Here is a 14,118-nt window from a genome sequence, read left to right as displayed (position 1 = left end):
TTCTTTCTTCTTCCTTCTTTCTTCTTCCTTCTTCCGTTTTCCTTCTTCCTTCCTCTTTTTCCTTCTTCCTTCTTCCTTCTTCCTTCTTCCATCTTCCTTCTCCCTTCTCCCTTCTTCCTTCTTCCTTCTTCCTTTTTCCTTCCTCCTTCTTTCTTCTTCCTTCTTCCTTCTTCCGTCTTCCTTGTTCCTTCTTCCTTCTTTCTTCTTTCTTCTTCCTTCTTTCTTCTTCCTTCTTCCGTTTTTCTTCTTCATTCTTCCTTCTTCCTTTTTCCTTCTTCCTTCTTCCTTCTTCCTTCTTCCTTCTTGCTTTTTCCTTCTTCCTTCTTCCTTCTTCCTTCTTCCTTCTTCCTTCTTCCTTCTTCCTTCTTCCTTCTTCCTTCTTCCTTCTTCCTTCTTCCTTCTTTCTTCTTCCTTCTTCCTTCTTTCTTCTTTCTTCTTCCTTTTTTCTTCTTCCTTCTTTCTTCTTCCTTCTTCCGTTTTCTTTTTTCCTTCTTCCTTTTTCCTTCTTCCTTCTTCCTACTTCCGTTTTCCTTCTTCCTTCTCCCTTCTTCCTTCTACTTCTTCCTCCTTCTTCCTTCTTCCTTCAACTTCTTCCTCATTGCGCACTACTCACTTCTCAACCCCCCCCCCCCGTTCTCATTCGGCCTAGGCCAGTTCTTTCTTCCCCTCACCCCTTCTTCCTTCACCCTTTCCTTGTTTCGTCTTCCTTCTTCCTTCTTCCTTCTTCCTTCTTCCTTCTTCCTTCTTCCTTCTTCCTTCTTCCTTCTTCCTTCTTCCTTCTTCCTTCTTCCTTCTTCCTTCTTCTTTCTTCCTTCTTCCTTCTATCTTCTTCCGTCTTCCTTCTTCCTTCGTCCTTCTTTCTTCTCTCTTCTTCCTTCTTCCTTCTTCCCTCTTCCTTCTTCCTTCTTCCTTCTTCCTTCTTCCTTCTTCCTTCTTCCTTCTCCCTTCTCCCTTCTTCCTTCTTCTTCCTTCTTCCTTCTTTCTTCTTCCTTCTTCCTTCTTCCTTCTTCCTTCTTCTTTCTTCCTTCTTCCTTCTATCTTCTTCCGTCTTCCTTTTTCCTTCTTCCTTCTTGCTTCTCTCTTCTTCCTTCTTTCTTCTTCCTTCTTCCGTTTTCCTTCTTCCTCCTTTCTTCATCCTTCTTCCTTTTTCCTTCTTCCTTCTTTCTTCTTCCTTCTTCCTTATCCCTTCTTCCTTTTTGCTTCTTCCTTCTTGCTTCTTCCTTCTTTCTTCTTCCTTCTTCCTTTTTTCTTCTTTCTTCTTTCTTCTTTCTTCTTTCTTCTTTCTTCTTCCTTCTTTCTTCTTCCTTCTTCCTTCTTCCTTCTTCCGTTTTCCTTCTTCCTTCCTCTTTTTCCTTCTTCCTTCTTCCTTTTTCCTTCCTCCTTCTTTCTTCTTTCTTCTTCTTTCTTCCTTCTTCCTTCTTTCTTCTTCCTTCTTTCTTCTTTCTTCTTTCTTCTTTCTTCTTCCTTCTTCCTTCTTCCTTCTTTCTTCTTCCGTCTTCCTTCTTCCTTCTTTCTTCTTTCTTCTTCCTTCTTTCTTCTTCCTTCTTTCTTCTTCCTTCTTCCGTTTTTCTTCTTCCTTCTTCCTTCTTCCTTCTTCCTTCTTCCTTCTTCCTTCTTCCTTCTTCCTTCTTCCTTCTTCCTTCTTCCTTCTTCCTTCTTCCTTCTTCCTTCTTCCTTCTTCCTTCTTGATTTTTCCTTCTTCCTTCTTCCTTCTTTCTTCTTCCTTCTTTCTTCTTTCTTCTTTCTTCTCCGTTTTTTCTTCTTCCTTGTTCTTCTTTCTTCTTCCGTTTTCCTTCTTCCTTCTTCCTTTTTCCTTCTTCCTTATTCCTCATTGCGCACTACTCACTTCTCACTCCCCAGTTCTCATTCGGCCTAATGACCGTTCGGCCTAATGACCATTCGGCCTAATGACCCAGCATCTATTGAAAGGCTGATGCTTCCGAGTATCTCAAAAGAAGGCTTCTGAGAATCTTGAAAGGAGGTTTCCAACCCATTTAGGAAGAGGGTTTTTTTAAATGAGGCTTCCGAGCTTCTTGAAAGGTGCCCAGAGCTTCTTGAAAGAGGGATTCTTGTACTTTTGAAGGAGGCTTCCAAGCTTCCAACCATTAGGAATGGGCCTCTAAGGATCTTCAAGATTCTTCCGAGTCTCTTGAAAAGAGGCTTTCGACCTTCTTGGAAGGATGCTTCCGAGCTTTTTGAAAGGGGCTTACGAGCATATTGAAAAACGCTTCTGAAACTCTTGAAAGAAAGCTTCCCAGTTTCTAGAAAGGAGGTCTCTGAACCTTTTAGAAGAGACCCCTAAGGCTCTTCAAAGGAGGCCGCTAAGCCTCATTGAAGAGAAGCATCCGAGTCTCTTGAAAGAAGGTTCTTGATATTATAGGCTTTTTGAAAGGAGGTTTGAACATTGTTAAGCGGACCTTTTCGAGAATGATGCTTCCAAATTAGACAACGACGCGAAAGTATGACTGCTGCTTCGGAAACTCAATCCCGCCGCACATGAAAGGTACACTTCATTTATTCTTCCGAAGCTTTCAAATGAGTTTTCCTTCGGGGAAACGGTTACCAAATTAAAAACCATGTTTGGTAGCCCTGTTTCAACTTTCCATCGTCGATATCAGTGCCTGCAGACGGCGAAAGAAGAAAACGATAATTTTTATCTCCTACTCCTGCGAAGTCAATCGAGCTTGTATTGACTTCAAGCTGCCGGAGCTCAAAGAAAACCAATTCAAATGCCTTATTTTCATGTGTGGTTTACGTCCACCCAAAGATGCTGACTTATGGATGCGCCTGCTTTCGAAAATCAACGAAACGCAAGGTATGACCCTGGAAAAAGTAATGGAGAAGTGCAAAAGTTTGATCAACTTGAAGAAAGACACCATTCTTATCGGTAGACAACCTTCTCCCACCACCGGAACTGCTGCAAGGCATGCTGTCCGAGCGAATTCTTCTTATGGCAAGCGCCATAAGAAGTAATAGTTTGGTGGCAAGAAATCCGACACTTCTAAAACACTCTATATTGGTCATGCGGCGGCATGCATTTTTCCAGTCAGTGCACTTTCAAGAACCATAGATTCCATGAATGTGGTCAGACCGGCCATAAGCATGGCTACTAAAATCAAGTCCAAACAGCTTCCGGCGAAAAATTAGGTACCATTAACAGAATTCAGAAGGAAGGTAATCATTACGTATATTCAGCTGACTTTTCCCTAAATGTTTTTGGCGCAGACGTCATGTATGAGTTTGGGCTCTGGGACTTTCCGTTCTCATCGCTTTGTAAGCTGGTCAGCAGTCCACAACCAGCAGGTACTCGAACTGAAAGAAAAGTTTCCCGACATGTTCACCAACCATATGGGACAATGCAAAAAAAAAAGTGTACATCTCACGCTTAAGCCGGACGCTCAGCCGATATTCAAACCCAAGCGGCCAATATCGTACAACATAAAGGCAGTATTTGAGGACGAATTGAAGCGACTGGAAGACTCAGGCATTGTCACACCGGTAGACTATGCAGCTTGGGCAGTTTCCGGATCGATCCGTTCGCATTTGCGCAGACTTTTCCACCGGATTGAACAACGCCCTTGAATCGAATAGCTACCCATTAACACTTCCGGAGTACATCTTCCATCGAATGGCGCAATGCATGGTTTTCAGCCATATCGATCTATCAGATGCGTATTTGCAAGTTGAGGTCGATAAGAAAAGCAAAAAACTGGATACAATTAACACCCACAAGGGTCTCTACCGCTTCAACCGTCTGTTTCACATTGCGAAGGCTGTACTAGGAGCGTTCCAGCAGATTATGGATGCCATGCTGAGCGGTACCCCAAGTACATGCCCAAATCTCGACGATATTTTGATCGGCGGTCGGAATGCCGAAGAACACAATCGGAATTTGTACCTTGTCCTACAGCGTTTGCAAGAATATGGCTTCACTAGAAAACATACTAGAAAAGTAAGTGCATCAGGTGAAGTATTTTGGCCAACTTCTGGATTTTGAAGGCACACGCCCGGGCCCAAATAAGGTGAAAACAATCATAAATATGCCTCCGCCTCACAAAGTATCCACACTCCGATCGTATTTGTAGAGGGTTCCAAGGGTTGAAGCGCTACAACCCTCGCCTTGAAATTGTTGTGTCTATCTGCAGATGCGTCGAACGTTAGGCATTGGTGCCCGCATCGATTTCCAGACGGACAAGAGAAAGCCATCTATCATGCACCCCGAAGTCTAACACAAGCTGAATCCCGCTACAGTCAAATAGAAAAGGAAGCTCTGGTATTGGTGTAAGTATCATCGGATGCTTTACGGAAGGCACTTTGTTCTCCTCATAATGCTTCCATATGATTTCCGTATAGAGTACATATAAACGGATCACTTCGGTCACACTGACATTCTCTCACGTCTATTGAATTTACATGTTAAGCCAGACGAGGACTTCATTATTGCGTCCATTGAAGTCGAAACAGTCATCTGTAACATTGTTTGACAATCCATCGTGCAACTCCCGGTATAATATAAAATGATTGCCGCTGAAACCCGTCAGGATCGGACACTGCAAGAAGTTATGAAGTTTGTGCAAAACGGATGGCCATGGCCAATAGACGTAAAATCTCTCTCCGGAACTCCGGAGGCTCATCAGCTCTACTGTGCTCGGGACGTACTAATGTACATTGACAGAGTTGTGGTACCGAAAACGCTGCAGCAGAAGGTCATCCAACATTTCCATTCCATCCTGGAATTGATCGTATGCGGTCATTAGCACGCAGTTATGTTATGGCCCAAAATAGATGAACAAATCACTGACCTTGTACGTGCTTGCCAGCAATGTGCCTCGGTTGCGAAATCCGATCCCAAAACCAAGCTTTAATCGTGGCTAATCCCTGAAAACCATGGCAAAGAGTACACGCGGATTTTGCGGGCGCTCTAAACGACACGTACTTTCTGCTTGTGGTTGATTCTTTTTCTAGATGACCGGAAGTGATTCCAACCAACAACAAATGGGATCATAAACCTTAAAACAGCACCGTTTCATCTTCAGAGCAATGGACAGGCGCTCCGCCCCGCTTTGTTGATACGTTTAAGAGGACCGTTAAGAAAATCCAACCGGGAGGGAAAGACTTAGATGAAGCACTCGACATTTTTCTCTTCTGCTACCGAACTACGCCCTGTAGGAGTGCATATGTTGGAAAATCAGCTGCTGTTTTGTTGGCCGATGCGCACTGTCGATTGGATCTCGACCGTATTCTTCTCCTGAATGTTTTGGGCGGGCTTTTCTATTTCGCTTCCGAAAAACTGATGTACACCAATCATTTTTACTTGTCCAGGGATTGAAACGCCTTGTGCTCTTCTTCCTAGTTTGCACTTCTTCTTCTTCTTCTTTTACTTCGGAATGTCCACCCATGCACGGGATCCAAACACTTCGAGGTGGCCAACGTCCGTCTTTTGGTTGTGCCACAACTCGTACGGAGTGACTTGAGTAGATCTTGATGATGAAATGTTTTGCAGGTACACTGCCCAGATGCACTGTTCCAGCTCAGCGTCGAATAAAATACACCAACTCATCTCGATGAGATAGCGGTTTCGTCGCTCCGCAACCCCGTTCTGTTGAGGAATGTAAGCCGCCGTGAATTGCGTCTTGATGCCTTCTCGTCAGTAAAACGAACGAAGTCGTTCACTGGTGTACTATCCTCCTTGATCGGATCGCACCACCTTTCGTTTACGACCAAATAGGGTCTTAGCCGCTACCACGAACTCAATGATCTTGTCCGGCACTTCTGACTTCTCCTGCAGCAAGTACAACATCGCATTGACGGATCTTTAATCCAGGTTTCGCCTTTCCATTTTGACAATCGCATTGGGATCACGATGTCCAAACTCGCGATGCCACCCGTGCTTGCAGCCCTTCGGATGGTTTCCGTCAGCCAGGAGGATGACTTCGCTTGGTTGTTTCAGGTGATACAGACCTTGTTTGAGCGATGCCATGGCGGCGGTTTGGTTTCCTTGCCTCACCCGGTAGTTGCGTTTTTCTGCTCCATCGATGGAACGGACAAAAGAAACGTCGCCAACGTGGGTGTGTACATCACTTTGGACGACCTCATCTTAATCGGCTTACCTGTGTCGTCGTAGCACTGGATCACGCCGGGACCTTTTCCTTCCACGATTGCTCATCGGCCAAAGTGACTTCGCTCTCGTGCAGTTCCCGGTATGGCTTGTCGCGCCCGAGTCCACGATCCAAGGCTTTGTTCCGTCTGCAGTTTTGCTTCAGACTTCCCCGGTTTACCCTACTACACTTCCTTCTCGTTGTCCCGTTAATACTGGCGGCACCCCTTCTGAATGTGGCTTACCTTCTTGCAATAGTGGCAGGCCAGCGGCTTCTGCTTCTTCCCTGGTCCAACTTTCTTCGCGAAATCCGACTCGGATTCTTGCTTATTTGCTGCTTCGTCCAGAAGTTTAAGCTTGACAAGCTCCATGGTGAGATCGTCGTCTGAACGGATTATGAGGGCGGTAGTCAGGGTGTCGAACGAACTTGGCAGGCTTCTCAGAATCATCGCGATCATGAGATTTTCCTCCAGTTTCTGACCGGGGTTGGCGAGGCTACCGAAGAGCTCCTCCATGTCGAAAATGTGCTCCACCATATCCTCTCCTTCCGAAAAAAGTTGTCACAAATTCTCGACAAATTCGTTGTTTACAGCATCCGCTTCCGTTGTTGGTTTCTTACGTGCCACGTAGCGCCACAGTTCTTCCCGGACCAGCAAAAGTTCTACCTTGAAGCGCCAACTTGAGTAATTGGCGTTGTTAGCCTGAATCGGCTTCTGCTTGTAGAGAATTATCCACGCAGGCCCATAACCTGTTCTGCCGTAATCTGGAAAAGTGACGTAACAGCCATTTTACAACATGCATGTTTTCCATTTTTCTGTTAAAGAACTCGATGAGTAGTACTCGTTAACACCATTTTTGGAAAATGGCGTATACGTCACTTTTTCAGATTACGGCAGTGTTGCAGGAAGCCAAAATTAAAAATTAAAAAAAAACCGTCTGATTCGTTTCAGTGACTGTGAACTTAGAACATTTTGTCATATTGAATTTAAACATGATTGCTTTGATTAACTTTATATATGTACTAGCAGACCCGACAAACTTCGTTTTGCCTAAAATTTATTTAATTCTCTGATTAGATCTCGAAATTGGTGGTGAAGAAATTGGTGTTTCATTTGTATGGGAGCCCCCCTTTCCAAATCGGGGAGGGGTCTCGAACCATCTTAAGAACCTTCCCCGGCCCGAGGAACCTCTGCATACAAATTTCAGTAGTTTCCGAGTCTATAAGGTTCAGACAGACAGAAATTCATTTTTATGTATATAGATTAAGATATAGGTTGCTTTGTGCTGTTGTGCGCCGCTCCTAACATGGAGAACAGACGCATTGGGACGGGTTAATTATTTTGAATATAGAATTTGGAAATTTGATATGCAGATTCAAATTGGAGATTGAATCTGGTAATTGAAATTGCATATTTGATTCGTCGATTGGATTCGATTATTAGTCTTGGAGATATGTTTGTGGTGGGAAATAGATGATTGGGAAATAGAAGTTGAAGCTACCAAAAGTTCGGTAGTACACACATTGGAATCATGAATTTAATACTATTTCACACGAACTTTTGCATCTTGATGGTTAATCTATAAATGAATGGCCATATTTGCGAAACTGGGAAAATGGAAAGTATAACTTGATACCCGAACCCCGCTTCACGCTATGTTTAAAGGCAACTATTATGCAAAGTGAATGCACCTCGGATGTTTAGCCGTTAGATCATAGTTTTTGACATCTAGTTTAAGGATCTGTGTTGAGAAGCGGGCTTGGTAGTCATATGGCTACTGCTTCTGCCTCATACGCAGGAGGTCGTGGGTTCAATCCCAGGTCCGTTCCATTCTCCTACTTTGTATCTTTCTCTTTATTTCTCATGTTCTAGCAATCGCTAGAACTGGAAATGGACTTCCATACCGTTTCCATTATTATTCCTATACCTTCAACTTAGGTATTCTATCAGTAATCTGATAGAATTGGAAATGAACTATAGAGCTCGTTTCCTACATCCAATTAGAAATTCCATCAGTTACCTTCTCCTATCTATCACATTGGCAGCTCGTTAACCAAGACGGACCTCTGCCTCTCCAACCTAACCCAGAAATTCCAACAAATTCCGCATGAACTCGTGGCAAGTGCAGAGGCTTGCAGTGGGCGAGTGATTGCATCATCATTTCCTCCCCCTTCCCTACATTGACTTGCATTCTGACGTGGCAGGCGCCAGTATGACCTAACAAATGAGATCACCAGTACTTGTACATTGAAGATGTGTGCTAGTCCCAAGCAAACATCTGTTGGTTCCCTGTGCAAGAACAGCTGATCTGGTCATAATGGAGTAGCAACTACGAGCAGTCAATCAAGCTCAAGCTCAAGCTCTAGTTTAAGGATCTGTGTTGATGGAAATATTTCATCGACTTCAATTTTCAATTTCAACATCAATTTGACTTTTTTACTATTTAAGGGGATATTTTTAACCTAAAAATCTATTCTGATTTTTTAATTTTTTTTTTGAAGCAAGTTATATAAAATCCAGGCACCACATTTTTTTCCTGACGCTTCAAGGATAATTTTCATATGAAAATAATTTTCATATGATGAAAGTAGCAGAAGTTATACTAGAAATACTGATGACACAGAACATAAATTTCATTTTTCGATAGCGAATTCTTTTGTAACTGCATATCACATACGTGTCTATTAAAAAAAATAGCAACCTCACACCGTCCACTTGTTACCATAGAGACAGTATTTAACCCTGGACAGGTCAAGAAAGATGCTCGATTATATTTCAATTCTGTTCATAATCATCTTCTGGAAGGAGGAGACTATGACACAATTTTAGACAAAACCCCTCCTCCAGCGCTACATTAGCTGGTGGAATTGGTCAACCAAATTTTTGGCCCTGTAGCAAAAAAAAAACATCAAGACAAATCTGAAGTCTGGACATCATTTCTTATTTTGAAATTCCGCGTTCTTGAATTTTGTGAGCGCCTCACAGGGAGGCCTTAAAAGTATAAGGAGCAAACAACGGAAGCTATCCATAGAAATCCTTAAAGCATCAGGAAGAAAATTTAATGGTCGGATTTTATATAACTTGTTTCAAAAAAATTTAAAAAATCAGATAAGGTTTTTAGGTTATAAATATTACCTTAAATAGTAAAAAAGTCAAAATTTCGCCGATGAAATATTTTAACGACACAGATCCTTAAACTAGAGATAAAAAACTGTGATCTAACGGCTTAACATCCGAGGTGCATTCACTTTGCATAACAGTTGCCTTTAAACATAGCGTGGTTTATAAATTTTCTCCCGGTTTACGGTGTCCGTGAAATTGAAATATCAATCATGTCAAACTTCAAGTCATGTTGGCCTAACTCACTAGAATATTTATAGAAATCCTGTCTTATCCTTAGACATAATTATTGTGATTGGTTCCGCAAAACTACAAATAGACAACTATTTCCATCAAGTTGTCAACTATTTATCTTCCCCATCTGCTTTCTTTCACGTCCCCGTACCAACAATAATGCTATGCTGTTGACAGCTATGAACTTGTAACGCAGCAGTCCTTGCTCCCCACTTGTTGCGTTCATCAGAAGCTTTCCAACGCGGTCTGTTTTCGCTCCATTAGATGTAGATTCTGTACGTTTGACCGTCGGTCGTTGCCGGACGCACCACGAATGGGCGACAATAGTTGTTTTGTCTACTGAATAGCAACAGGAAAAGGGAAATGTAGGAGTCGCGGTGGGGTGCGTGTTGCTTTTTATTGCCTCCTTGTTGAGGCAGCAACAGCTTCCATTCGGTTGTTGGTAGTACCGGATTGAACTACCCATAGTAAAATGTCGACACAAGTACAACAATACAACGTGCTGTGCTGTTAACCCATCACAGGAACTGCGGAAAATGAGAAATAAAACTAACGACATTCATTTATTTATGCGCCTGTCATAGTGACCCCGATGTCATTCGCACTCCGCTGAGCTGTGTCACGTTTTCTCGTTGCCATTGGTTACATAATAAACCGTCGCTTAGTTACACGCTGCATGGCACTCTTGGATTAAGTTTATGTATTCCGACCCTCATAATATCCGGAAGTAGTATAAAGCACTAATTGCTCTCATTAGCACGTTTGTTCTTCTTTGATTGACGTCCGGTCCTATATTGATGTTATAATCCGCTAATTGTTTAACTGCCTGGCTTTTAGTATTGTGGATTTCTTTATGATCTCAAGTTAACTTCCTATTTTTGTATAATAATTAGATCATCAATTCTATCACAAATGGGCACTACTGACTGATCCGGAGGACTTCGTGTCTGGACCGAAAGGGTATCTCAAATGTGATGTCGGCATCATCGGCAAAGGCGACACGGTAAAAGTTCCTCCCAAGTCCGAGAAGGACCCAGATGATATCGAGGCGTAAGTTGTCAACGAGCTTCATTCATTTTTCTCCAATAAAAGTTATCATCGCCACCTTTCAATTCCAGTAACCTCCTTCTTCCGGACGGTGTTCCCATCGAACGGCAACGGGCCAAGTTCATCGTGAAGATCTACCGTGCGGACGGTCTACCCAGGATGAACTCTTCTTTGATGGCAAACGTCAAACGGGCGTTCACCGGAGAGGCCAAAGACCTGGTAAATCCGTACGTCCAGGTGTCCTTCGCTGGATTGACCGTAAGTTTGCGATATCCTTCGTCATAATCCGAGTTTTTACGACCTTACTTCCCCATAGGGTAAAACCACCGTCAAGAAGGCCTCCTACAGTCCGGTGTGGAACGAGCAGCTGGTGTTCACGGAGATGTTCCCGCCGCTGTGCCAGCGGATCAAGGTGCAGCTACGGGATGCGGACCCGATGAAGCCTTCGATCATCGGGACGCACTACATCGATCTGAAGCAGATCTCCAACGACGGGGAGAAGGGTTTCCTGCCTACGTACGGGCCATCGTTCGTGCATCTTTATGGATCAACGCGGGACTACAACCTGTTGGATCAGCACTCGAACCTGAATACGGGACTGGGCGAAGGGGTGAGCTACCGGGCACGGTTGTTGATTGCGATTCGGACGGAGATTACGGATAATGTGGAGCTGTTTACCGATAAGAATGGTGAGTTTTTGGGGGTTTTAGAGCAAGCCAAATATAATCTTTTTGTTTTTCAACGATGTTAAATTTGTCTTAAGGCCAAAGTAAGAAAAAAGTTCAAATTGCTCCTACAATAGGCGCAGTTGGATGCTAACTTGTTACTTACTATGATTTCCGAGATATTGAAAAAAAATTCTCTACCAAGTGTTCTTTAGACTATTTTGAAGCAGATCCTACCGAAAAAAATGTTGGCGAATCCTTTGGAAATTTGATTTTTTGCATGGTTGTCCTGTGTCCAAGCTTTCCAAATCCAAATCCAATTCAAATCCAGTCAAAACCCAATCCTAATCCATTCCAAATCCAATCCAAATCCAATCTTAATCCATTCCAAATCCAATCTCAAAGCACTTCAAATCCAATCCAATCCAAATCCATTCCAAATCCAATACAAATCTTAATCCATTACAAATCCAATCTTAATCCACTCCAAATCAAATCCAAATCCAATCCAAAATTGAAATCCAATTCAAATCCAATCCAAATCCAATCTTAATCCATTTCAAATTGAATTCAAATCCAATCCAAATCTTAATCCATTCCAAATGCAATCTCAATCCACTCCAAATCCAATCCAAATCCAATCCAAATCCAACCCAAATCCAATCCAAATTAAATCCAAATCCAATCCAAATCCAACCCAAATCCAATCCAAATTAAATCCAAATCCAATGCAAATCCAATTCAAATCCAATCCAAATCCAATCCAAATCCAATCCAAATCCAATCCAAATCCAATCCAAATCCAATCCAAATCCAATCCAAATCCAATCCAAATCCAATCCAAATCCAATCCAAATCCAATCCAAATCAATCCAAACCAATCCAATCCACCCAAATCCAATCCAAACCAATCCAAACCAATCCAAACCAATCCAAATCCAATCCAAATCAATCCAAATCAATCCAAATCCAATCAAATCCAATCAAATCAACCAAATCAATCCAAATCAATCCAAATCAATCAAATCAATCCAAATCCAATCCAAATCCAATCCAAATCAAATCCAATCCAATCAAAATCAATCCAAACCAATCCAAACCAATCCAAATCCAATCCAAATCAATCCAAATCAATCCAAATCAATCAAATCCAATCAAATCCAATCCAAATCAATCCAAATCAATCCAAATCCAATCAAATCCAATCCAAATCAATCCAAACCAACCAAATCCAATCCAAATCAATCAAATCAATCAAACCAATCAAAATCAATCCAAATCCAATCCAAATCAATCCAAATCAATCCAAATCAATCCAAATCCAATCCAAATCAATCCAAATCAATCCAAATCCAATCCAAACCAATCAAACCAATCCAAATCCAATCAAATCAATCCAAATCAATCCAAATCAATCCAAACCAATCCAAATCCAATCCAAATCCAATCCAAATCCAATCCAAATCCAATCCAAATCCAATCCAAATCCAAATCCAAATCCAATCCAAATCAAATCCAAATCCAGTCCAATCCAAATCCAATCCAAATCCAATCCATTCCAATCCAAGTCCAATCCAATCCAAATCAAATCCAAATCCAATCAAAATCCAATCCAATCCAAATCCAATCCAATCAAAATCCAAATCCAAATCCAAATCCAATCCAAATCCAATCCAAATCCAATCCAAATCCAATCCAAATCCAAATCCAAACCAAACCCAATCCAAATCCAATCCAAATCCAATCCAAATCCAATCCAAATCTAATCCAAATCCAATCCAAAATCAATCCAAATCCAATCCAAATCAATCAAAAACCAATCCAAATCAATCCAAATCAATCCAAATCAATCCAAACCAATCCAAATCCAAATCCAAACCAATCCAAACCAATCAAATCAAATCCAATCCAAATCAATCAATCCAAACCAATCCAATCCAAACCAAATCAATCCAAATCAATCCAAACCAATCCAAACCAATCCAAACCAATCAAACCAATCCAAACCAATCCAATCCATCAATCCAAACCAATCCAAACCAATCAATCAATCCAAATCAATCCAAACCAATCCAAACCAATCCAAATCAATCAAATCAACCAATCCAAACCAATCCAAACCAATCCAAACCAATCAATCCAATCCAAATCCAATCCAAATCCAATCCAAATCCAATCCAAATTCAATCCAAATCCAATCCAAATCCAATCCAAATCCAATCCAAATCCAATCCAAATGCAATCCAAATCCACTCCAAATCCAATCCAAATCCAATCCAAATCCAATCCAATCCAAATCCAATCCTAATCAATCCAAATCCAATCCAAACCATATCCAAATCCAATCCAAATCCAATCCAAATCAATCCAAATCCAATCCAAATCCAATCCAAATCCAATCCAAATCATATCCAAATCCAATCCAAATCCGATCCAAATCCAAATCAAATCCAATTCCTATCCAAATCCAATCGAAATCCAAATCCAAATCCAATCCAAATCCAATCCAATTCCAATCCAAATCCAATCCGATTCATATCCAAATCCAATCCAAATCCAAATCCAATTCAATTCCAAATCCAATCAAATCAATCCAAATCAATCCAAATCAATCCAAATCAATCAAATCAATCCAAATCAATCTATCCAAATCCAAATCCAAATCCAATCCAAATCCAATCCAAATCCAATCCAATCCAATCCAAATGGGAAATAATAAATGAGAAAAGAAAAATGAGAAACTAGGAATGAGAAATGAGAAACGAGGGATGAGAAATAAGAAATGAGAAATGAGAAATGAGAAACTAGAAATGAGAAATGAGAAACAGAAAAAGAGAAATGAGAAATGAGAAATGAGAAATGAGAAATGAGATACGAGAAATGAGAAATGAGAAATGAGAAATGAGAAATGAGCAATGAGAAACGAGTAATGAGAAAATTAGAAAAGAGAAATGAG

General features: G+C 41.5%; 1 protein-coding gene across 6 annotated transcripts in view; it reads left to right on the top strand.

Moving 5' to 3' along the window:
* LOC134207708 (otoferlin-like) overlaps positions 1-14,118 on the top strand; it is a 385,951-nt gene that overhangs the window by 358,775 nt on the left and 13,058 nt on the right. For all 6 annotated transcript variants that reach the window (XM_062683524.1, XM_062683528.1, XM_062683523.1 and 3 more), the window contains exons 11-13: positions 10,344-10,500; positions 10,569-10,755; positions 10,814-11,186. In XM_062683524.1, the coding sequence (XP_062539508.1) occupies positions 10,344-10,500; positions 10,569-10,755; positions 10,814-11,186 (717 nt within the window). The remainder of the gene's footprint in view (positions 1-10,343; positions 10,501-10,568; positions 10,756-10,813; positions 11,187-14,118) is intronic.

This window comes from Armigeres subalbatus, chromosome 1 (genome assembly GCF_024139115.2).
Source record: "Armigeres subalbatus isolate Guangzhou_Male chromosome 1, GZ_Asu_2, whole genome shotgun sequence".
Lineage (NCBI taxonomy): Eukaryota > Metazoa > Arthropoda > Insecta > Diptera > Culicidae > Armigeres > Armigeres subalbatus.
The sequence above is the reverse complement of the archived record's forward strand: the minus strand, read 5'-3'. Positions and strand labels throughout refer to the sequence as shown.